The sequence below is a fragment of the Silurus meridionalis genome, chromosome 13 (assembly GCF_014805685.1).
Source record: "Silurus meridionalis isolate SWU-2019-XX chromosome 13, ASM1480568v1, whole genome shotgun sequence".
In the NCBI taxonomy this organism is placed as follows: Eukaryota; Metazoa; Chordata; class Actinopteri; order Siluriformes; family Siluridae; genus Silurus; species Silurus meridionalis.
The window spans coordinates 7,924,416-7,947,541 of record NC_060896.1 but is presented as its reverse complement, the minus strand read 5'-3'; the positions used below and the strand labels follow the sequence as shown (position 1 = coordinate 7,947,541).

Sequence of the window (23,126 nt, the reverse complement as noted above, 5' to 3'; positions counted from 1 at the left end):
CCCAAGCATTTTTACAGTGAAATCATTACAAAGGTTACCCATTTCAAAAATTATTTATTAATACACTTTTTTTTTTTTTTTTACAGACAGCAAACTTGGCAGAGGATTTAGCATTTCCAGATAAAGTTATCCAAAATGAAGAGACTTTAATTCAGTTAAATATTACACCTACCACACCCAGTGAGCATGAAAGCACAGTACTGTCAGGATCACTGGACAATACATGCAACTTCAGGGTGAATGATAAAAAAGACCCACAGGGACATAATGTATTTCCAGTTTTACCTGAGTCATACAGTTCATCTGACGAGGAACTTAAAGAGATTCAGAAGGCTAGTGAGTCCCTTCTGAAGGAAACTGAGGCAGACCTGGCTCTTATTAAAGAGACGGTGTGTACAAAGCATTTTTCTGGAGAGGAAGAATTCATACAGACACATCGAAAACAGACAAGTGCAGATAAGGATTTGCAACCAGCTTATCACCAAAGTTACATCAAAAAAGAGATAAAAAAAAAAGATGAAGTCAGTGATGCAGGCACTGAAAGTATTGACCAAGAAGCAGAAAGGATCATAAAGCAACTTAATGTGGCTGAGGAAAGTGCTGATAGTTGCTACTTGTCTCAAGACCAAGAAGACCAATTAATGGCCAATCCTCTAAAAACATTTCTCCTGGATGATAATAAAAAGGAAGAAACCACAGACCTTAACAGCACAGGAGCTATTTCAGTACAGCAAAATGTTACTATCGGTCAAATTTCAGAAGAAGAGAGTTTAGCTGAGGATATGTCTAAAGATGGTGGATCTTCCAGTGTGCATGCATCCCACATCACATCAGGAACCACATCACCTACATCACTGTCCTCACTTGGTGAAGAAAGTGATAGCAGTCTAGGTCACAAGAAGGAGAGTTTAGAGGGCAAGCAGCACCGGAAAGTTAGGCATAGGCAAGGTCAACTTCTTCAAACTATAGCAGACTCCTCCGAGGAGGACGAAATCCTCGAGAAAGGAGATCAGCTTACTGAACAGGAAATACAAAGGGAGACTGATCAAAGGCAGTTTAAAAAGGCTTTCAAAAAATCAAATAAAGAAAAAGACAAATTGCTAGATCGTCCCTCAAATAATCACTCTCTGATAGAGGGCATATCTCCAACTGATGAAGTACTACAGTTTTCAGAGATACAAACATACGAAACATTTTCTTACTCAAACATATCGCCAAGTACAGAGTCAGAACAAGAAACAGTTCCTAGCCAGGAAATGCCACCGATTAATGTGATGCTTGACGTTGAAGAGAAACCGTTGAAGAGTGCAGATGAGGCATATGAAGAAATGATGCAAAAAGCCCAAAAAATTAAAGCTATGACAAAGAAAATCACTCCACCTGATATTGAGCCACTCTACGGAGGCATGCTGATAGAGGACTATGTTTATGAGTCTCTAGTGGAGGAACCAGCACTGGCTATAGGAGTTGACCATAATATCACTTTGGATGAGTACTTGACTAATGTGTCTGTTCCGGAAACTGAAAGAAAGCTTAGAACACCAGAGGAGGCTTATGAGGAGATGCAGAAAAACAGAGAGCTTCTGCTAAAAGATCAAACATTTGAACAGCTAAAAGAATTAAACAAATCAGCTCCTCACAGCAATACCACTGTGAATGTTCTAACTGACTCTTGCTTTGTAAATATGTCAGAAAGCTATGAGTTTACAAAACAGCAAGATGAAAATTGGCAGTGGTATGCTGAAACTGCAAATGATGAACTTTTAAATAGAGACAAAGAAGTCATGACACCAGAAACAAGCCCTACACAATCAACTCCTTTATCACCGGTATCACCTTTGTCTTCGTCTGAGCCTTTGGATGATTCCGCTGAAGTAATACAAATTCCTCTAAGTGGGGAAGAGGATAGTGACAAGGATGAGTTTGCAGCTGAACCTATTGAGTGTGCTATGATGCCTTTCAAGGCTGACTCAACGTCTGCACAAGATCAGCCCGCTAAAAATGTTCTCTATCCTATTCCTGACCTGAAAATAACTCAGTGTTCATCTGGTGAAGAGGAGGCTGAGGATGAAGAGAGCATTACACAAGAGTATGAAATCGTTATGTTGAATGGTATTTCTCAGGGTGATGACAGGTTAGAAGAAGTTTCTGAATTTAAAGAATCTTTAATAGAAGCACAATCAATAGAGTCTGAGCCAACATCTGTTGTGTCTGAAGTTCCACCAAGTTCCACAAAATCAGCAACTGAATATGAGTCCCTTGTTTCACCTTTGGATTCACAAGCATCTCCTCTGTCTCCAAAAGATTTGACAGCATTTGCCTCAAGCCTTGGAGATCAAATTGCAGTGCAAACCTCTGATCCACCAAAAACCTATGTTGCTGAAAGATCAACAAGGATGAATCATGCATTTGATTCTGCACATGTTATAATTTCAATGGCAGAATTAACACATCAAGATGTAGTGCAACCTACTCCTTTCAGTGAAATTTCTTTTGAGGAAGTTGTTAGCACCTCCCAAGTTGCTGAATCTACTGAACAAACCACAAACGTCTCAACAATTTTACCTAGTATGTCTGTTACTAAACCATTCGCTCCAAAGCCAACAACAGTTCCTTCTACACAAGATTTTGTTGTTTCTGAATCATCAGTGACCCCAATTTCCAAGCCACCACTTGCTCTAAAACCAAGGTCTACTCCAAAGCCCACCACTGATGCAGTTATTGTTACAATACAGGATGGAGTATCACAGCCTGATTCAGTTTTACAGACTGTAGATTCAAAAATAATTCTGGAACCAACAAATCTTGTTGATTATTCAACCCTTATGTCAACATCTACAGTAACATCAGTGTCCTCACATGAGCAAATTATTGCTTCAAACTTAGGTCATACAATGAGTGTAACTTCAAATTCTTTTGTGCCTCATGTGTTTTCTACATCTGAGTGTCCAATTCAAGTACCATCGTTATTTGATCCAAGATATACTGGAAGAGAACACACATCTCCTGCCATTGTTTCTGAGCCTGTTCCAATTGTTGTTGAAATGCCAGACCTGATGTCTTTACATTCATTATATCCAATACATAGTATAGGTACAATATCTACTCTAGCGCACACTCCAGCTTTAACATATACCTCAGCCATAGATAAAGGACCTATTTCTGCCCCAAGTGCAGTATCAACATACAGCTCAATAGACGATCTCAGTCCAGTCCAGAGTGTATCTGTTGCACAATGTGTTTCTTCTTCGTCAGTGGAACAGAGCTATATTTGTTCATCCATGTCAGAGCTAACCAAACCAAATTTTCTAGTCAATTCATTTATACAACGGTCACAAATTTCACCCCCTATTCTTGCTTCAGATACAACAGTTTTGACCCCAGCAATTAAAACTCCTATTTCTTATGTTGATGAAGACAAATTACTTGTGGAAACAAAGGATGCCCATAAACTCCCTGTTGAAGTTTCACAAACCCATCAGTATGTAGAGCATTCTACCACAAACATTTTTCCCACCATTAGTACAACTGTCACCTTTGTAACACAGGCTTCTCTACCAACTCAGTCAACAGTAGAGGACACAAAGCCAAACAATTTTCAACCTGCAGTAGATGTCTCTCGGATTGCAACTCCAACTCTGCAGACAGCACAAGGTACTGCTATCATTGTACCAAGTGTTGAAAAAGAAATAAAGGACTTCATTTCCAATACAATGGCAGCCTCCATTCAACAAGTTAGAGGTCCACATGTTGTTGTCAGTATATCCCCTGTTATCAGTTCAGAGGCTTCTACTTGTGGGGGACCGAAAGCTACTTTACCAAGTGACTTAACATTTGTGTCAGCAGAAACTGTACCTCAAGTGACAACTATCTCCAGAGAAAGAGCAGATAAGCCAGTCATTGAATTTCCGCCACCTCCTGCAGCTTCTCCACCAGCACTGCTATCTGATAGTTCACCTTGTACACCTTTTAACCAACAGTCATTGGAAAGCACTAATACTGAGCCTTTAAAAAGTATAGCCAGCCAAGCACCTGGAGCAGCAGTGAAACAAGTTACAACCACCATACACAAGTCACCTCCTCCAGTCCCACCTAAGCCGTTTTGTGTACCAAGTGGCCTAGTGTTTAGTCACAAAACAAGAGAAAGTGTTAAACCATCAGTAATTGCTGAATCTGCAGTTGTCCATGCTGCAACCTTACCAAGAACAAGAGAGCCTCCGAAGGCCCTTCCATTGTCTTTGACTGCGCCAACTGATATCAAACACAGTATTTCATCCCCAAAATCTCCCTTGTCACCTAGATTTGCTAAAACTCTTGAGACCTACGTGGTTATAACATTGCCATCAGAACCAGGATCACCAGTGGAAGGTGTTACAACCCAGGCTCCTCTAACTAGATCTTTTTCATCTCCTAAGAATCATGGAACATCTATTGTATCAACAATTTTTACTTCACCTGTGGTGTCTGCCCCGGTGACTATAATTTCAAAGCATGAAGTAGCTACCACACCAAAAATGATATCTGCCCCTGTTTTGACTTCACAATATATTTCCGGGAAAACTGGAGATTCTGTGGCAGATGTTACAAGCACGATGATTTTAACAACAGTTGCTCCAGCATCAAATACAGTTTCAGTGCCACATTATGCAGCACCAAACACTGCATATGAGTCCCAAATAAAAACAGGTGTACTACCAATCAAAATGTATGAGGAAAAAACTATTTATTCTTCATCACCTATGACTACAATATATACTGCACCAACAGTGGTTTCCATTCCCACAGTAACATCACCTGTTCTGGCTGAAATTCCAGACATGACTATAGATCCCAAAATAAATACTGTGTCAACAGGGATTTTAGCTACAGGATCAGTACCAGTACCGCATTCAGTAGCGACAAGCCATGCATTTCAGTCCCAAATAGAGACAGTTTTACAACCAATCAAAAGGGAAACGTGTGATGAAAAAGCCATTTACTCTGTACCACCCGTGACTGCGACAATATATCCTGCACCAACAGTGGTTACAATGCCCACTGTAGCATTAACAGTTGTGACTGAAATTCCAGACATGTCAATAGAACCAAAAATAAATACTCCATCTGCAGTGTTTTCAGAGCCAGCATCAAGCCCAGCTTTTGTGCCCCAAATAGAAACAGATACTGTAGAGCAAGTCAAGAACGAAATTGTAGGGGACAAATCTATTTACTCAGCATCGTCAGTATATCCTTCTGCAGCAACATCACCAGATACATTGCTTGCAGTAACAGTTGTGGCTGAAATTCCATCAATGTCCATAGAACAAAATACAAATAAGGTTTCAACAGTGATTCCATCTGTAGGCGTTTGTGCAAGTCATATTTCAGCCCCACAAACCAATGGTCATCCAGTGGCACCTATATCACTATTAAAACAAGAAATACCTGTAAAGGTAATGCCAACAGCCTTTACAGAAGGTTTTACTCCATTGTCTTCAAGGGAACCTTTAATTTCACATGGTACCATGCAAGGGCTTGAGAGACAAATTTTTCAAACGGTTTATCCTGCTCCAACAATAATGAACAAACTATCTTTGACCACAGAAAATCAAGGCATTCAAATGTTGGAAATGGAAGAACAACCTAAATCTACAAAAAGTCCATCCTTTGACCAGATTCAACAGCACCAAGTATTCTTGGAATCACAACAAATGACGCCATCAGTGTCCACATCAACATATATACCAACAACACCTCTAACATTTGCTCAATTTAAACAATCAGTTGAAAGTCAAGAAAAGGGAAGTGAGAAAGTGTTGTCCAGCATGAGCCAACTGTACTCTACACATGCATCAACGGAACAGCACCAATATGCATTGCCCAATCTTTTGGCACAAGTTGTCAAAACTGAAGTCCAGAGAACTACTACAGTATCAGTTGTTCAAGAAAGAATACCTCTACAACCTATTTTAGATACATGCAAACAAGCCACACCTAAACCAAGTGGAAAAACACATTGCAGTGATAATGTTATAGATCTCACAACACTAAAAGGCAGTGTTTCAATGACTGACAATGGAATAGATCTCACAGCACCTGATTCAAATCTTCAGTCTTTCTTAACTGATTCAATTAATCGACAGATAACAACTGTTCAGCCAGAAATTGTAAACCTAAGTGCTGAGATAACTCCTGCTACAACACTCTCTGTTGTGACAGACAGTATCACTGTTGTAGCCTGTACTGCAACAATTACATACAACAGTAACATTACAGTGGACACACACCCCAGTGTACAAAGTGTTACTTCAATACCTCTGCCACTTAAAACATACAAACAATTTCAACCCCTGGCACAAATAGTTTACAGACCAGTAAATTCAATACCAAAACAAACCACTAGTACAGAGATCCCCTTTAACTTATCATTTGGGCCTGCTGATACCACAGCACCTTTATCTTTACCTGTCATAATGACCCCAATAATCTGCACACCATCCAGTGAACTTAAACATATTGAGCCTTCAGCAGGTGGAGCTATTGATCTGACAATGTCAAAGCCAAAGAAAACTATGTTGACTGTTACTTGCTCCACTGGGATGGTAACAAGTGTTGTTGAAGATGATATGGAACCTGTAGATCTGACAGCAGGAAGGCAAACAGTTTGCTGTGACATGCTCTATAGACTTCCATTCACAGGAAGCTGTAGAACACAGCCCCCATTGACTACTACGGATAAACAGGTTGGCGTAAGCAATTATGGTCAACATCATGCCACAATTCTTGAGGATCTAAGTAAAATCAAACCATTCAAACAAACTGATCCGCTCAACAAAAATGGACTCGTCAGCCCAAATGATGCGCCAGATGGGGCAATTGATTTGACATCAGCAAAAATGTCAAGAGGTCAGTATTATCATCTATATGTATATTGGTATTTTTATGTCATTTTCCCTATTTTTCTTAATTTTTTTTATATACAGTATATTAATATGCTCTGATAATTTTTATTTATTGTTCTGTTTCTTTTTTTTTTATACAGATGCATGCATGTGCCTTCGTGTTCTCCCTCAGTGTTTTGGCTTTGCATCATGCTAGTATGACCGAAGTGATTTATGCATGCCCTCTGGTTTCTTCTTTGTGGTCATTTTCATAAATTTTCTTTGAACTGCATGGTCTAAGTGCATAATCTGGCTAAAACTGGTTAACTTGTTTAAATAAAGTATACATTTTCAACCACTACAGATGAAGCCCTGGACTACTCAAAGAAAGGCACAATGCAATTTTCTACGATATCCACCACTCACTCTTCCCAAAGATTATCCTCAGGAAATAATACTGTACAAAGATCATCGAATGGAGTTGTGTACACACCTGTCGCTCCACCCATTTCTTCCACATTTGCAATTACTACTCAGCCTGGTTCAATTTTCAGTACAACATTAAACAGTCTTACCACTGCAACAAAGCCATTTGCAACACAGATCCAGACTATACCATATAATCAAATGAATTCCACTGAATGCAACCAGTCAATATTCTTAGGATCTGATCCATCCAAGGATATATTGCCTTCTGCCATTGCCACCCTGCTACCCTCAATATCAGCCTTCCCAGAACTATACTCTGATGGCACCCTTGAGGTCATTGCAGCCTCTCTGGATGCTCTTGTGTCCCCAAGTTTCCCAACCTTTGATGACAGCAAGAGTCAACAATACCAAGCCGAACACGAATTTTTGCAATTAGAGAAACTGAAGCAGCTGTGCCTGGCTGAGGAGCTTGAATGGGAGAGACAGGAGATACAACGTTATCGTGAACAGGAACAATTCATTGTACAAAAGGAATTAGAGGAACTACAAAGCATAAAACAACAGCTTCTAATGCAGCAAGAAGAGGAACGCAAGGCTCATCTTATTATTCAACAGGAGACATTTGCCCAGCAGCAACTACAGCTTGAGCAAATCCAACTGCTACAGCAACAACTACAGCAACAATTACAGGAACAAAAAATATATCCATATGGCTTTGATGGCATATCTCAAACCTCTAGCTCAGGTGTAGTCCTGGATTCCCGGTACTGCAAAGGAGATAATGGACAGTACTGGCCAGTGAAGGATGACAACATATTGTCAAAAGTCCCTGTTTCTGCAACTACTCAAGATTGTCACAGTTCACCATCTGGTGATTTATTGCATCATAGCTTAAAAATTCCTAAATCAGATGATGATCTTAAAGAAACTGGGGAAAAGAAGCAAGATCCAGAAAAGCAGCCTGCCATAACCAAGCAAAATGTAGGGTTAAGTAGTAAAAAAATAAGTAGTAATTGTGTTCAGACAGAAGAGGAGGAAGGATTTGAAAGGCCATACCCTGGAAAGAGAAGAAGAAGTCGGAAAAGTGTAGATAGCTGTGTGCAAACTGATGATGAGGATCAGGATGAATGGGATGTTCCTGTTAGAAACAGGCGCAGGTCTCGGTCCAGCAAATATTCTGAAGGAGAAAAGATTAAATGCTCCAAAGTATCCAGCATTGCAATCCAAACTGTGGCTGAAATCTCAGTACAGACAGATCATTCTGGAACCCTAAAGAAGTCTCCATTCCGAGCTCAAGTAGATACTACATTTGACCTGCACAGAGAAGTAGAAATGGAGAGTGACTCAGATTTGACCTCAGACAAAGATAAGAAACATTCAGCTCCCGTTGAAGTTGGTGTCAATGCCCATCTAAAAGCAGATGGTATTAGTATAACTTCAGTACCCAAATCTCCAAAGGTCTTATACTCCCCAGTCTCACCTGTGTCTCCCGGAAAGGTCACTCAAAAAATGCTAACAGCTGAACCACCAAGACAGCTAAGTAGCCCAAGATCACTAAGGGCTTCACAGCGATCTCTGTCTGATCCCAAGTCTCTGAGTCCAACACCTGATGACAGAATCATATACCAGTACTCAGATGTATGCTCAGTAAGTACTGTCAATAAGATCTGTTTATGTATGTATGTATGTACTGTATCTATCTATCTATCTATCTATCTATCTATCTATCTATCTATCTATCTATCTATCTATCTATCTATCTATCTATCTATAATGTATATATATGGTACAGTATACTGTGTATATGCATATATACATATATTCATTATTCATACAGTTCAGTACAGATGTGTTTCTGTGTTATTCACTAATGAAGATTTTATCAAAAACATAAAAAAATAATAATTCAACCATATCTAAATAAAGATAATTGTGTTTTAATCTCCAGACCAAAGTTTCACAGAGCAGTACACCAGTGGGCTCCCACAAAAAAATAAAACGTACCCTTCCGCATCCACCACCAGAGGAAGGCACTATTGGCTCCTTGGGATACAGTACCGGTTCAACCCGAAGAAGAATATGTAGAAATACCACCATGGCTAGAGCTAAAATCCTACAAGATATTGACAAAGAGTTGGATTTGGTTGAGAGAGAATCTTCCAAACTCCGTAAGAAGCAAGCAGAACTAGATGAAGAAGAAAAAGAAATAGATGCCAAGCTGAGGTATCTTGAAATGGGTATTAACAGAAGAAAGGAGGTTTTGTTAAAAGAAAGAGAGAAGAGGGAGAGAGCATATTTACAAGGTGTGGCAGAGGAGCGTGACTATATGTCTGATAGTGAGGTTAGTAATAACAGAGATACACGGAGTAATGGTCATGGACGGGAACGACCAAGGACTGCACCTCAGTCTGAATTCAACCAGTTCATTCCACCACAGACTGAAGCTGATTCTCATTATGCACAACTTGCGTATACTCATTATCAGTATGCCTCCCAAAGTGAATCCCCAAGTCACTATTCCCAGCAAACTCTGTACCAACAGCCATCACTTTATCAACAACATGTGTCTCCCTATCAAACCCAGTCAATATACTCGTCAGTACCTTCACTTGGCCAGCAATCACAGCAAACAGGTTTTGACCATGCCTCCCAACTCCTTCTAATGCAACAGAAAACTCGGCAAACTACTTTGTCTGACTTGGAGCCAAAAATAACCACAAATTACGAAGTTATACGGAATCAACCTCTCCTAATTGTCCCCACATCTACAGAGAGTGCCTATGGGGTCTCACACCTGGCAAGTAAATATAATAATCTAGACCTTAGAATCGGGCTTGAGGAAAGAGGAAGTATGGCCAGTAGTCCCATGTCCAGCATTTCAGCAGAATCCTTTTATGCAGACATTGATCATCACAATGTCAGAAACTATGTTATGATTGATGACATAGGTGAGCTCACCAAGGGGTCCAGAGGCTTGGGCTCAAGCTTCAATGTTCCTGATAAGGATATCAGCAAAAGTGATCGGCTTCTTCGTGTTGCTGATGTTCGAAGAACAGCAGATGTAAGTGACTTCATTGGCCCTCTACAGGCCACCACTAGATTACATTCATATGGTAAGCCAGAGGAGGACTCCATGGAAGAGCCATATGAGTTAAAGCTTCTAAAACAGCAAATAAAGCAAGAATTCCGGAGGGGAACTGATGGTCTGGATCAACTCGCAGGTCTTCCTCAGTACTTACACACTGAAAGCTTTAGACATTTTCCTAAATCGGAAAAATATAGCATTGGAAGACTTACACTTGAAAAGCAAGCTGCTAAGCAGCTGTCCGCCTCAGTCCTTTACCAGAAACAGATAAAGAATAAAAGAACTCTAATTGATCCAAAAATTACAAAGTTTTCCCCAATACAAGAGAGCCGAGACCTGGAACCTGATTACAGCAGTTTTTTAGCCCCCACTGGCTCAACAATGGGAGGACTGTCCAACAGAGTGAGGCTGCTTCAGGACGAGATCACATTTGGCCTGAGGAAGAATATAGCAGAACAGCAGAAATACCTGGGCTCTACACTTACCACCAACCTGGCTCAGTCGCTGAATCTTGGCCACTCTGTCAACCTTGGCCCGAATTTGAGATCCCTCCCAGATGATGGTACTTATCCTAGTGGCACCCGGTCCAGACCTTCTTCCAGACCTTCCTCTGTATATGGACTTGACTTGTCCATTAAAAGAGACCTTTCCAGTTCTTCATTAAGGTTAAAGTCAGAAGGTGAAGGCATGGATTCCCAGTTTGGAATAGCAAGGGTAAAACCAACTAGTTTACCTATTAGCCAAAGCAGGGGCCGCATTCCCATTGTGGCACAGAACTCAGAAGAAGAGAGCCCACTGAGCCCAGTTGGGCAACCAATGGGTATGGCAAGGGCATCTGCAGGACCACTACCACCTATCTCTGCTGATTCCCGAGACCAGTTTGGTTCCAGTCACTCTTTGCCAGAGGTACAACAGCATATGAGAGAAGAATCAAGAACACGTGGCTATGATAGGGATATAGCCTTTATTATGGATGACCTACAAGGAGCTATGTCAGACAGTGAAGGTAAATTTGCTGTGCCACTTCTTTACATGCCTTGATCAATATGTGCATGATTAAAAATGTTTTTCTATGTGTGTGTTCTAAACTTCTACATATTAAATAATTTGCTTTACTTTTGGTTGCTATATTTTTTTTTTCCATTATCTGCTATTGTTTTACTTACAAATAATATATAATCATGTACTATATTAATCCTTGCATTTGAATTCTCTATTATTGGTGAGGTTCATTTGCGTGCTAATTTCCATCTCTTATATAATATAAAGATAGAGGGCATGCATAATTATGTTATTGTATACCAGGTGCCTCTATAAATCATGAATTATTGAGTGGTAAAATAAATGATGTTTTAGTTTTACATTATAGTACAATAAAGAATATTTAGAGTGTACTGTATACTATTAAAAATAATAGTTACAATATCTAAAATATGGTATGTATATATCTTTTGTCTCAGTTATAATGGTACAGTATATCTGCAGTATGTAAATAACATTTAAATAGCTTAATTTAAATGGTGCCAACTAGGTTTTTGTTTAGCAGTGTCTTATAGGGTATTGTTAAAGCAGCTCATAGGGGATAAAGTAAAATGATTGATTAGTTATTGCGTGGCTTACAAATATTGGCTGGATATTACAACACATATGCAAAATGCAGAATTGTGTCTGAAAATGCATCCACATTTAATCAATCATTATTTTTCCTATTTGGTTCTGTCATGTATTGCTTTTGATCTGGTTTCTGGATCCTGATTATGTCTAATCCGTTGATAATTCCAATTAGCGCAATAATTAATACTCAAGGTTATGGAATCTCTTTTCATATCAAGACACTGTGGGGTACAGATGCAAGGCCAGATGTTGCTGGTACTGATGCAGTGTGGATCTACATTAGATTTCCAGTCTAATGTACTTTATCTAGGGACTAAACTGTGACTAAAAAGATAGGATGGCCCTACTGCTCTAATAGGTACCAACAAAATAATGTATGGGCAATGTAATTACAGTATTTTTATTGTGCCTATTATTGTACTAGGGGCTTCATTTATATATTTCAATAATTAAATTTTATTTTAGTTTTGCATCTAAATATTTATTTTGTTACAGATTCATTTTGTAGTGCATTTAACCTAGCAAAAATATATATATTTTTTATTATTATTATTACTATTATTATTTCCATCATCCCATTCTATGAATTACATATCCATTAAATTATATTACCATAGCTAAGATCTGTTTGTCCTTCACCAAATGTAAAGCTGTAAGCTGTGATAATCTAACTAACTTTTGTGGCACCAAAATATAAATCGACAATAGATGAGTCATGTAGTACAGATCTTATCAGTATATAGTTTGTAAATTCAATTAAATATCCACTGAATGTCTGAGCTAAATCATTTCTATAAAGGTAAGTAAAAGCCAATATAATTGTCAACCTTATCACTGCATTAGAAATTAAATAATGACATTTTAGTGTTATTGATGTAAACATGGTCCAGAAATTGCATAATATATTCGTTGGGGTTTACTTTTACAGAGTTAGTACAATATGCAATAAAGCAAACACCATACACTAAAAATCAAAAAGGTCCACGGCATTTCTTCCACCCCTTGATGGTATGGCACAAAAGATTTCACAAGGTCTATCAACAAAAGTTTACACAAGTTTACAACACTGGTTCAAGGTAGTATTCCAAAAGCAAACCTGGCATTTACACTTATATATAGAACGTAATACTATAATGCGCAATACTAAAAAAAAGAAAAAGTAAATGACAATCCTGGGAGCACTGAAAACTGTTATCACTAAATGTGTCATATTAAATATCAGATATATTTAACAGTATTCTATGTTTTTACAACATTTTTACTAGTCTAGAAATGTTTTAGTAAACATAAATAGCACCTCATTTCACAGGAGGTGAAAGCTCTTTCCTAGCATTTTTTTTTATTCGTATTGTTTCTGTCAATCCACTGAATTGCAATGCTTGTGTCACAGCAGGAGGTCCTAGCTGGAAAGTAGAAGGTGAGAGTGATTGCACAATGACATTCAAAAATCCATTAAGCATAAATCAACTCTTTTCATGCGTGTCATAGTCTTGGATAATGGGCATATCAATGTGGTGCACCTCAGCCCCATCCTGGTATTCATGTTCATATATTGCACTAGGTAACTCTGACATGACCCAGTCATATCAATGAAGACACATACATATTAATATGCTTACATATGTGTTGTGCCATGGCAATGGCATGTTGGAATGCTGGATCTCTGTGTGTTGAGGTCTCAGTTCAGTCCATTAAAAGGTCATAAGTTCATGCCATAATCGATGCATCCTCAGTGAGAGACTTAACAAACTGGTAATGCAATTTGCTACTCATTGGGGAGGAGATTAAATCCTGTTAAAACTGTATTGTCTCAAGTGTTATGATGGAATATTGTAGTTCTGGAATAAGAATGTCCATGAAACTACTGAACACTTACCATAAGTGGTACAATAAATATGAAATAACAGAAAAACAAGATGAAATACTTGACCTATTTCCTATGCATCTCAGCACCACAGCCAACTTTCAGTCTTCTTTATAAATTATCCAGGGTAAATCCATTATTAAGACATTTTAGATGTTTGATCTTATCCAGAACTGGTGATTTGTAGTACATGTGCGTAAATGAAAACGAGGGCAGTGGAGTGGTGCGGTTACAGGGAGAAGAAGTGGAGAAGGTGGAGGAGTTCAGGTACCTGGGGTCAACAGTGCAAAGTAATGGAGAGTGTGTTAGAGAAGTGAAGAAAAGAGTGCAGGCAGGGTGGAGTGGGTGGAGAAGAGTGACAGTAGTGATTTGTGATAGTAGGGTATCTGCAAGAGTAAAAGGGAAAGTTTATAGGACGGTGGTGAGACCTGCAATGTTGTATGGTTTAGAGACAGTGGCATTGAGTAAAAGACAGGAGGTGGAGCTGGAGGTAGCAGAGCTAAAGATGTTGAGGTTTTCGTTGGGAGTGAAAAGGATGGACAGGATTAGAAATAAGTTTATTAGAGGGACAGTGCATGTAGGACGTTTTGGTGACAAGGTAAGGGAAGCAAGATTGAGATGGTTTGGACATGTGCAGAGTAGGGACATGAGTTATAATGGTAGAGGAATGCTGAGGATGGAGCCACCAGGTAAAAGGAAAAGAGAAAGGCCAAGGAGGAGGTTCATGGATGTGGTGAGGGAAGACATGCAGGTAGTTGGTGTGAAACTAACTAAAGCCGAAAGAAGAAGAAGATCCAATCCAGAACTGTATTTCTGATCTAGATATTACTTACTGCCATGGACTTCATCATCTGTTGTTTTATTGTATTGGTTTTCATAATGATCCAAATTTGCCTTTCAATTTTGTCCAATTTGAACTTTTTTGGCTTGAGCAATTGCGAAATGTTTGATATTGCACACTTGAAATAATACGTTGTATGCTATATAAAAGTATATATATATTTATTACTAATTATAATACTTTTATGACTATGACTTTGACCTAGTGTAATAATTCTAGAATATTTTTTTGTGTCTGAGCTGTGATTAAGGGTAGTAAACCAGCTATTAGGTGGGTTTTATGTTAGGTAGGTAATGCAGAACACTAATATTACATAAGCTTTGTTATTTATTGTGTATCAACAAATCAGCTCAGAGTGTAATTTATTTCTTCCAGTAGCTTATCAATTGTTGTTTAGTGCTGGTCTAGAGAAGTATATGTAAGGCATCTCATTGTTGCGTGTATGACTGCTGTGGTTTCAACCAACAGTGGCTCTCTGCCCACTATCAGTGCACGATGTGTGGACAAGCCCATTGTGTGGGATATGGTTTGCATGACTAGACATGCATGTCCTTTCCATAAAACACTCTGTCTGTGTCTCAATCCAGGAGTCTTATGCCCCCGCAATACTGCCCATAACTATTTCCTCTAACGTCGTACATTTGAGCAACCATTTACCTACAGTGTTTTAGCTTGCGAAGTTAAGTTTTGTTTTATGACATGCATTCAATTAAAATAAACATGCCACATCACCTTATGTGTCTGGACATGTTTTGGGTAGTATTTAGGGAAACAGGTGGTGTAGTGGGACACGTTATCTTGTTTTGATAATGATATTACAACTCTTCTTCCTCCTTCTTCTTTGTTTTCCTTTTTAAAGCCTACCATCTGCAGCATGAAGAGACGGATTGGTTTGATAAACCACGTGAGGGACATGGCGGATTAAAGCCAGGACAAGATAAAAGACAGGTGAGGTGTCAAACACATAAACAGTTTGATTCACAGTGCTGGATTAACTTATATTGATCAACTGACTATATATCAAATGAACTTTTAAATGACTGAAGTCAATTCATTAATAGAAACTGAAAATTCATAAGGTATATACAGTGCTAAAATGAAGAGCTTTGCACTTCTAAAAAATCTAGCGAGTCACACTTATATAACTTCTAGATAATAAGATATAATTCTTGAAATGAATAAATATTAACTTCCTGCTTGTAAAGATTCTTATTTAAACTTATTCTTACATTAAAAAAAGAGTTTTCTTTCTAAACCATGTACTCTAAGCTTATTGAGACCCCTAAAGAATATTTAAAATCAATCCAGAGATAAACCCAGACGTCCTTTGCATAGAAGGCCAAGAGAAGTCAATGTGCTCATCCCCATATTGCGAGGCAATAAAGTATGTCACAGATAAAAGAGCCAAACAAAGGTCATATAGCATCATGAGATATTCATACCGTGTTTCCCCAAAAATAAGACCTTTTGCTCTAAAAGACGTGATAGGAACTAGTCATATTTTTGGGGGATGTCATTTTCATGTATAACAATCTACCTAATTTAATTATGTATGGTACAAAAATGTATATATCATTCACTTAGACACAACCTGATACAGCCTGTACTCTGATTGGTCATCTTAACTAGGGCTTATTTTCAGGGTAGGACTTATATTATGAGCATCTTCAAAAATCATGCTAGGGAAAAATATTTTCAGGGAATCACGGTAATATCCTGAAGTTGTGGAGAAAGCGCTTACATTTCCTTCTCGTGTATTGTCAAGAGTACTTAAGAGCAGTTGCTCCAATATGGTAGCCATAAAGGTCAGCAAGCAAAATACATACACGATATGCCCAAAAGTATGTAGACATGAAGACATACAAAAGTCATCATAAAGATATGCAAAGTGTAATAACTATGCTTATTATCTCCAAAATCTTAATGCTACAGCATACAAAGACATTGTAGACAGTGTGTGATTCCATTCTCATGCCAGCGTTTTGGAGAAGGCCCCCATGTTATTGTAAAGTGAAAAATATCTTATGAACATTTAGAGTATATAAAAGTTTATTTATATTGAATTATGCTGCCTTTCTTCCAACATAGGGGAAACTGGTGTGATGTGGCACCAGTAAAATTAAGCATTTGCCTTGTTAGTGTTTGGGCAATTGTCTCAGTGTACCTTCAATCAGTTTGTCTAAAGTTTTTACGGGACATTTTGGACCACCATAGCATCAGTGAGGATAAAACCATGGTGGAACAGGTTTTAGTTATAGCAATGATAAAAAGGGTCTAAAGAACCAGAAATATCCAAGAATATGCAGGTGGAGTGGTCAGTGGATAGTAAAAACTATTAAGTATCATGAGGCCTGACAAAGAAAGTATTTTGTTGAATTTATTCTTCTGATTGGTCTAATGTCCAAACTCTACACTGAAGCATGAGACTTGTAACACACTATGAGTGTTTCAGTGACTTGAGCCAAATGCTGTTAATGGAGTGATAACACATTCATCTTAGGTGGTGGGGCTATAAGGCATATGTATGACGTGAGCCTTTTGTAAAAGCAATGCAAACCCAGCCGTAGACTGTGCAGAAGTGGGATCTGGACTTGATGGATTGTCCATTCGCTTATACAGAGGCTGCAATAAAGGGAGCTAATTTAGCGACAGGATCTTAGAAGAGATCTAAGCATGCATTTCCTTCTGCATTCCTGGTATTAAGTATTATGAGCTTTGGTGCAGAAAAAGAATCGTATCATAATGAAGAATAATGCAAAGTTCTATTTATAAATTGATGCAATCTATTTGTATAAAATTCTATTTAGAAACATCAAAATGATTATAAACGGTATATTCAAATACCACTTAAACATCTCAATCAAGAAAGTGGCCAAATGTGGCCAGTTGCCGGTTCCTGTAGCCCCTGAAAGTCACCACTTATCAAGCACAACAAACCAGCAAAGATCCTAAAAGGTTGTTGTGCATTAAAACTTTGGCTAGTATTTATACTTTATTACAACTCTTGTGTAGATGAGCTTTTTATTATGAAACAGACAACATTTGTGTCAAGGTAAACAGGACAATGGAACTATGCCACATGAAATTTGTGTTACAGCTCTCTCAATATTTTCAGGTCACAATTATCTAGTATCTTTATTCATCGTTTACAGTCCTCTGATATTCATTCTGAGCAAAATTTTTTATTTTTTTTATCTGATGCCTGCAGGTGAAAGTTATGCATTACCCTTTCCCCCACACTCGCATTAAACTTCAGAGGGACCCAAAGGACTACAGTGTTTCAGGTATTTTTTCATGTAGCTACAAAAAGCATAGAATATTAACTGAAAGTGACTACATGTTTGGTTCTCTGGTACTAAAACTTTAGGAAAACATTTTTATTCTCCGACAAATGACATCCAACGTCTCTTTTTTTCAGGGGGTGGTTTTGGTATAAGAATAGTGGGAGGAAAGGAGATTCCAGGTACTAATGGAGAGATTGGAGCATACATTGCAAATTTGGCACCTGCAGGCACTGCTGAACTTTCAGGAAAGGTTATAGAAGGTAAGAATTTATCAGTTTTGTAACAATCATTACTTATTGCTGTGGCTTTGTATATAAAAATGTATTGTACTTCAGATGGCAGTGATTAATCTGCTTGGGTTTATCAGTTTGGTGATGGTTATGCTGGCTTTGCCTTTGACCTAGCTGTGCTCTTTTTCATCATCCTACAAAAACAAAACACATTGTAAATAAAGCCCTGATGATTAAGCATAAACCTTTTCTATTTCTAGACTGTAGTTAACTCAGCATGACCTGTCAGTCCTAATCGGGGTTTTGCAGCTAATGATTTCGACCAGGAGCTGTTACTCTATGAAAGATTTTTGATTTTCTCAGTAGACTTACAGTATATATGTATATTATGCTGTAATATTATGTATTTTTTATGACCTTTATGTTTTTGAGGTATTGAGGCATGGATTAAACTTCATTGCAGCTAATAGCCATAACAGCTCATTTAAAGTTATCATTTTAAATATATATTGATACCTTTTGCTATATTAGCAACACCAACAATAGCCTTAAAATTAATTTGTTTTACTGTTCAAATCTGTGTGATATTGATAGTTTGTGCTTTAACCTTTTCTTGCAGTAAACTGGTATTTTGTTTACCTCACATATTGAACATTCGACCTACAACCATAATTCCAAAACAGTCCAGACACTGTGTAAAATGTAAATAAAAACAGAATGCAATGTTTTTTAGACTTATTAACACGTATTTCCTTCCTAAAATTGCAGTATTTTAAGAAAAAGAATAATGTAATTTAAAATTTGATGAATGCAACATGTATCATAAAAGTTGAAACTGGGCAACAAAAGGCTGAAAAAGTAAGTGTAACTAAGGGAACATGCAGCTTAAGAGGATTATTGGCAAAAGGTCAGTAAATTATTGGGTATAAAAAGAAAATGTTAGAGAAGTAAAGTTAGGCAGTTCACAAATCTGCTAAAAACTGTGTCTAGAAGTTGTTGAAGTCAAATTGTAAAGATTTTGAATGTCTACAGTAAATGGCATTAATAAAAGATTCTGGGAGTTTGCAGAAATCTCTGTATGCTATTCGCACCGGTAAAAATCAATTGTGGATGCTAGTGATCTTTGGGTCCTCCGGCGGCACTGCTTTAAAAACAGGTAGGATTCTGTGATGGAAATTACTGCAGGAGCTTAAAAATACCTCTAGAAATTATTGTCTATAAACACAGTTTGGCGTGTTACCCCACAAATGCAGATTAAAACTCTCTCAAGCAAAGAATAAGTCATATGTCTTCTCTGGTCCAAAGCTTATTTACAATTGACTGAGGTAAATTGGCTGAGGTGGAAAATTGTTCTGTGAGCAGATGATTTAATATTTGGAATTCTTTTTGGAAACCATAGTACCATTCAGCTTTTTATCAGAGCTTAGTTTAAAAGTCTACATATCTTATAGTATGGGGGTGCGTTAGTGCCTATGGGCAGCTTGCACAGTTGGAAAGGCACCATCAAGGCAGAAAGGTCTGGTTTTAGAGAAACATGTGCTTTCATCCAGACTACATCTTTTTCAGGGAAGACAATTGTCAGGGAAATTGTTCAAGACAATGCTAAACTACATAATACATCTATTCGAATACTTAGTCTGGGCTGAACTGGCCTGCCTGCAGTCCAGGGTTTCAATATTTAAAAACATTTGGTACATGATGAAATCAAAAATACAACAAAGAAGACCCAGTACTGTTGAGCAGCTAGAAAACTGTATCAGACACAAACAAAACAACAGTCTTCTTCCAAATCTCCAGTAACTTGTCTCCACAGTTCCCAGATGTATACAGTATGTTGCTGTTAAAGTAGAGAGGATGGTACATGAATGTATACATGGCCCTGTCCCAATTTCTTTTTCAGCCATGAAATACAAAAATATTTCCTCAGTATGATTGTGAATAAAATATGGTTATAACATTTGCAAATCATTGCATTCTATTTAACTTTTATGAACCCACAACTGAGCAAACAATTCACATCTCTCCTCAATAACATGAGTACAGAGATAAAACAGACAGCACAACTATTTTATTTTTTACTTTTTTTAAGTAAAATGGCATATACATTGACTTAAGCATAGTAGCCTATGTAAAAAAGAAATGCTTATAAATTATGAAAACCCTAAGTGTCACCTTTTATATTTTTAGCCTTTAACCATAACTGTAGATTAAATATATATAAAAGAACTTATAGATGGGAATAAGTGTTATATGTGAATGTTGTTCTTCCGATTTTTCAGACATGAAAGCGTTTCATAAACAAAGGGCTTATCTGAGGAGCCACTTTTTTCATTTGTGTAAGTGGTGAGGTGGTGGACTTGCAGTGTGGTTGAGTTTGCAGTGCTGTTTCTTAGCTGGATGCCTTTCCTTCATATATTTCTTCTTGTTTTTTCTTGGCAGACAGATTCCACTTTCTGAGCGATGTCTTTCAGGACAGCTAATTTAAAAGAATTGCATTGTGTGTGTGTGTGTGTGTGTGTGTGTGTGTGTGTGTGTGTGTGTGTGTGTGTGTGTGTGTGTATCTGAATGTCCTGCATTTATAAGATTATTTTTTACTTGATTCATTGTGTATATTTGAGTTGTTAATTACAAAGTTTCTGCAAAAATGTTTTATAACTGCTGACTGCAAAGTAAAAAAAAAAGGAAGATTGGAAGAATAGAAGTTTCTTGAAGCAACTAATATCAATATGTTTCACTGTGTCAAAAATTTTTATGATGGATTTTTTTTTTCTAATGGCCATATTATGCTCACTGCAGGAATGCAGGTCCTGGAGTGGAATGGAATCCCTCTGATTGGAAAAACCTATGAGGAGGTTCAGAGCATTGTGGGTCAACAGAGTGGGGAAGTTGAAATATGTTTGCGCCTGTAAGTCTTTTATTTTATGTCACATACATTTTTTATAACGGATAACAGGAAGGAAAGAAAATGAGTGGATGAATGTGCTGACTAAATATTCATTTCACTTCTGTGTAGAGATCTGAATATGTGCTCAGACTCAGAAAGCCCCAAGTTTCTAGAGCTGCAGTCTCAGCTAAAAGTCGGTAAGTCTATTTATACTGAATGCAGATTAGAGTAGCAGTCAGAGAAAATCACATTGTTGCATTGTATTTACTGCACCTAGTCTTTTGAAATGCTGGATTTTTTTTTACAATATTTAAATAATGATATTGTAGATTACAAACCATCTGGTGTTTATCTTAAAAGTTATTTCCCCTGTCTTTGTGTCATTGCACCTGCGGCAATAAAATACAGGGCTGCATATCAGCTTACCGATAATACGCTCAGAAGAAGATAACTCCCAGATCTGCCTTTCCCGTGTGTGTGTTTCTGTGTATGTTAAGCTGAACACCAGCGTTCTCCTGGTGTCGATCCTAAGCAGTTGGCTGCAGAGCTGCAGAAAGTCTCTCAGCAGCAGGCTCCTTCCTCCTCAGTGCTGACTGTGCTGGAGAAAGCAGGACATCTTCACTCTGCTACAGCATCCACTGCTTCCAGTGGAGTCCCAAGTCCTGGACAGCCTGGATCTCCCTCTGTTAGCAAGAAACGTCACAACAAGGTAAACAAGCAAGTGTAAGGACAGTGACCTACTGAAGGCCATGCAGGCAGAGATAGACAGGAAGCAGTTAGAGAGAAGACAGACAAGTGGGTAGGTAAAATGTAGGTGCACAGACAGCCAAACAGAGTGCCAGCCAGACCAGCTGGCATGCAGAATGGGAAATGCATTTGTATTGGAGCTGAGTGACAGACAAGTAAACAGAGATACAGGTAGGTGTGCAGACGGTCAGGCTGGCAGACCCACGATTGGTTGGCCATTAGGTAAATAGCAGACAGATAGAGAGGAAGGCAGACAAACAGATAAACAGGTAGGTAGGTAGGTAGATAGAAAGACAGACAGACAGATAGACAGATAGATAGACAGACAGACAGACAGACAGACAGACATACAGACAGACAGACAGATAGATAGATAGATAGATAGATAGATAGATAGATAGATAGATAGATAGATAGATAGATAGATAGATAGATAGAAAGATATGGGTGCTCTACTTTATTGATTATAAATAAGATTATGTTCAAATTACATCTCTTGTCATATCACAGATTCACACTGAGTTCATGTGGACTTTACTGGTACATTTTATAACATGTTGCTGAGAGGTAGTTCAACATCATTTGCTATTCTGTTCAGAATCAGTCGATAGCTTGCTTCATTACAGTCTATAGATAGATACTGTTACAGACTGACCGTCTGACTTCACTATAGACATCACACATTATTTATTTGCCCTATCTGTTTATTTTCAGACAGGTGATGGAGTGAAACCGCAGCCACATCCCATCACTGGTGAAATACAAGTAAGCCTGTTTCACCCCACCTTGTCTTTATATTGGAGTCATGTTAAATGCATATAAATTTGTGACATTAAATTTGCGTATCACATGTATCATTTTATCATTTTATAATTTAAGGTAACTTCCAGAAGTGCTATGTATGAAAATGACCTTTAACTTATCTAAATATAGGAGCTGCAATATGATATGGAGGATCATATTTTTTTTTTCCCCCCACAGCTACAAATCAATTATGACAAGAATATGGGTAACTTGATCGTCCATGTTCTACAAGCCCGAAACCTTGCACCAAGAGACAACAATGGATATTCAGACCCTTTTGTTAAGGTGTATCTTCTGCCAGGGAGAGGGTGGGTATGACATGTAAACAACGTAAACATACGTGTGTGTGTGTGTGGTGTATATATGAAACAAACCAAGAGAGAGTTTAGTTTACTTTGTGTGTGTATTTGTGTGTATGTTTGCGTGTGTTTGTTTGCGTGTGTAACTGTTCTCGTGTACTTGTGTAATTTCTTTAATGCTGTTT

General features: G+C 38.0%; 1 protein-coding gene across 6 annotated transcripts in view; it reads left to right on the top strand.

Annotated features, from left to right (window-relative positions):
* pclob (piccolo presynaptic cytomatrix protein b) overlaps positions 1 to 23,126 on the top strand; it is a 79,353-nt gene that overhangs the window by 42,146 nt on the left and 14,081 nt on the right. For 4 of the 6 annotated variants that reach the window (XM_046864260.1, XM_046864261.1, XM_046864264.1 and 1 more), the window contains exons 18-29: positions 87 to 6,885; positions 7,225 to 8,936; positions 9,238 to 11,380; positions 13,379 to 13,405; positions 15,553 to 15,641; positions 17,902 to 17,977; positions 18,112 to 18,237; positions 21,004 to 21,112; positions 21,221 to 21,288; positions 21,589 to 21,800; positions 22,553 to 22,603; positions 22,820 to 22,950. In XM_046864260.1, the coding sequence (XP_046720216.1) occupies positions 87 to 6,885; positions 7,225 to 8,936; positions 9,238 to 11,380; positions 13,379 to 13,405; positions 15,553 to 15,641; positions 17,902 to 17,977; positions 18,112 to 18,237; positions 21,004 to 21,112; positions 21,221 to 21,288; positions 21,589 to 21,800; positions 22,553 to 22,603; positions 22,820 to 22,950 (11,543 nt within the window). The remainder of the gene's footprint in view (positions 1 to 86; positions 6,886 to 7,224; positions 8,937 to 9,237; positions 11,381 to 13,378; positions 13,406 to 15,552; positions 15,642 to 17,901; positions 17,978 to 18,111; positions 18,238 to 21,003; positions 21,113 to 21,220; positions 21,289 to 21,588; positions 21,801 to 22,552; positions 22,604 to 22,819; positions 22,951 to 23,126) is intronic. The other 2 variants (XM_046864262.1, XM_046864263.1) reach the window with 2 other exon arrangements.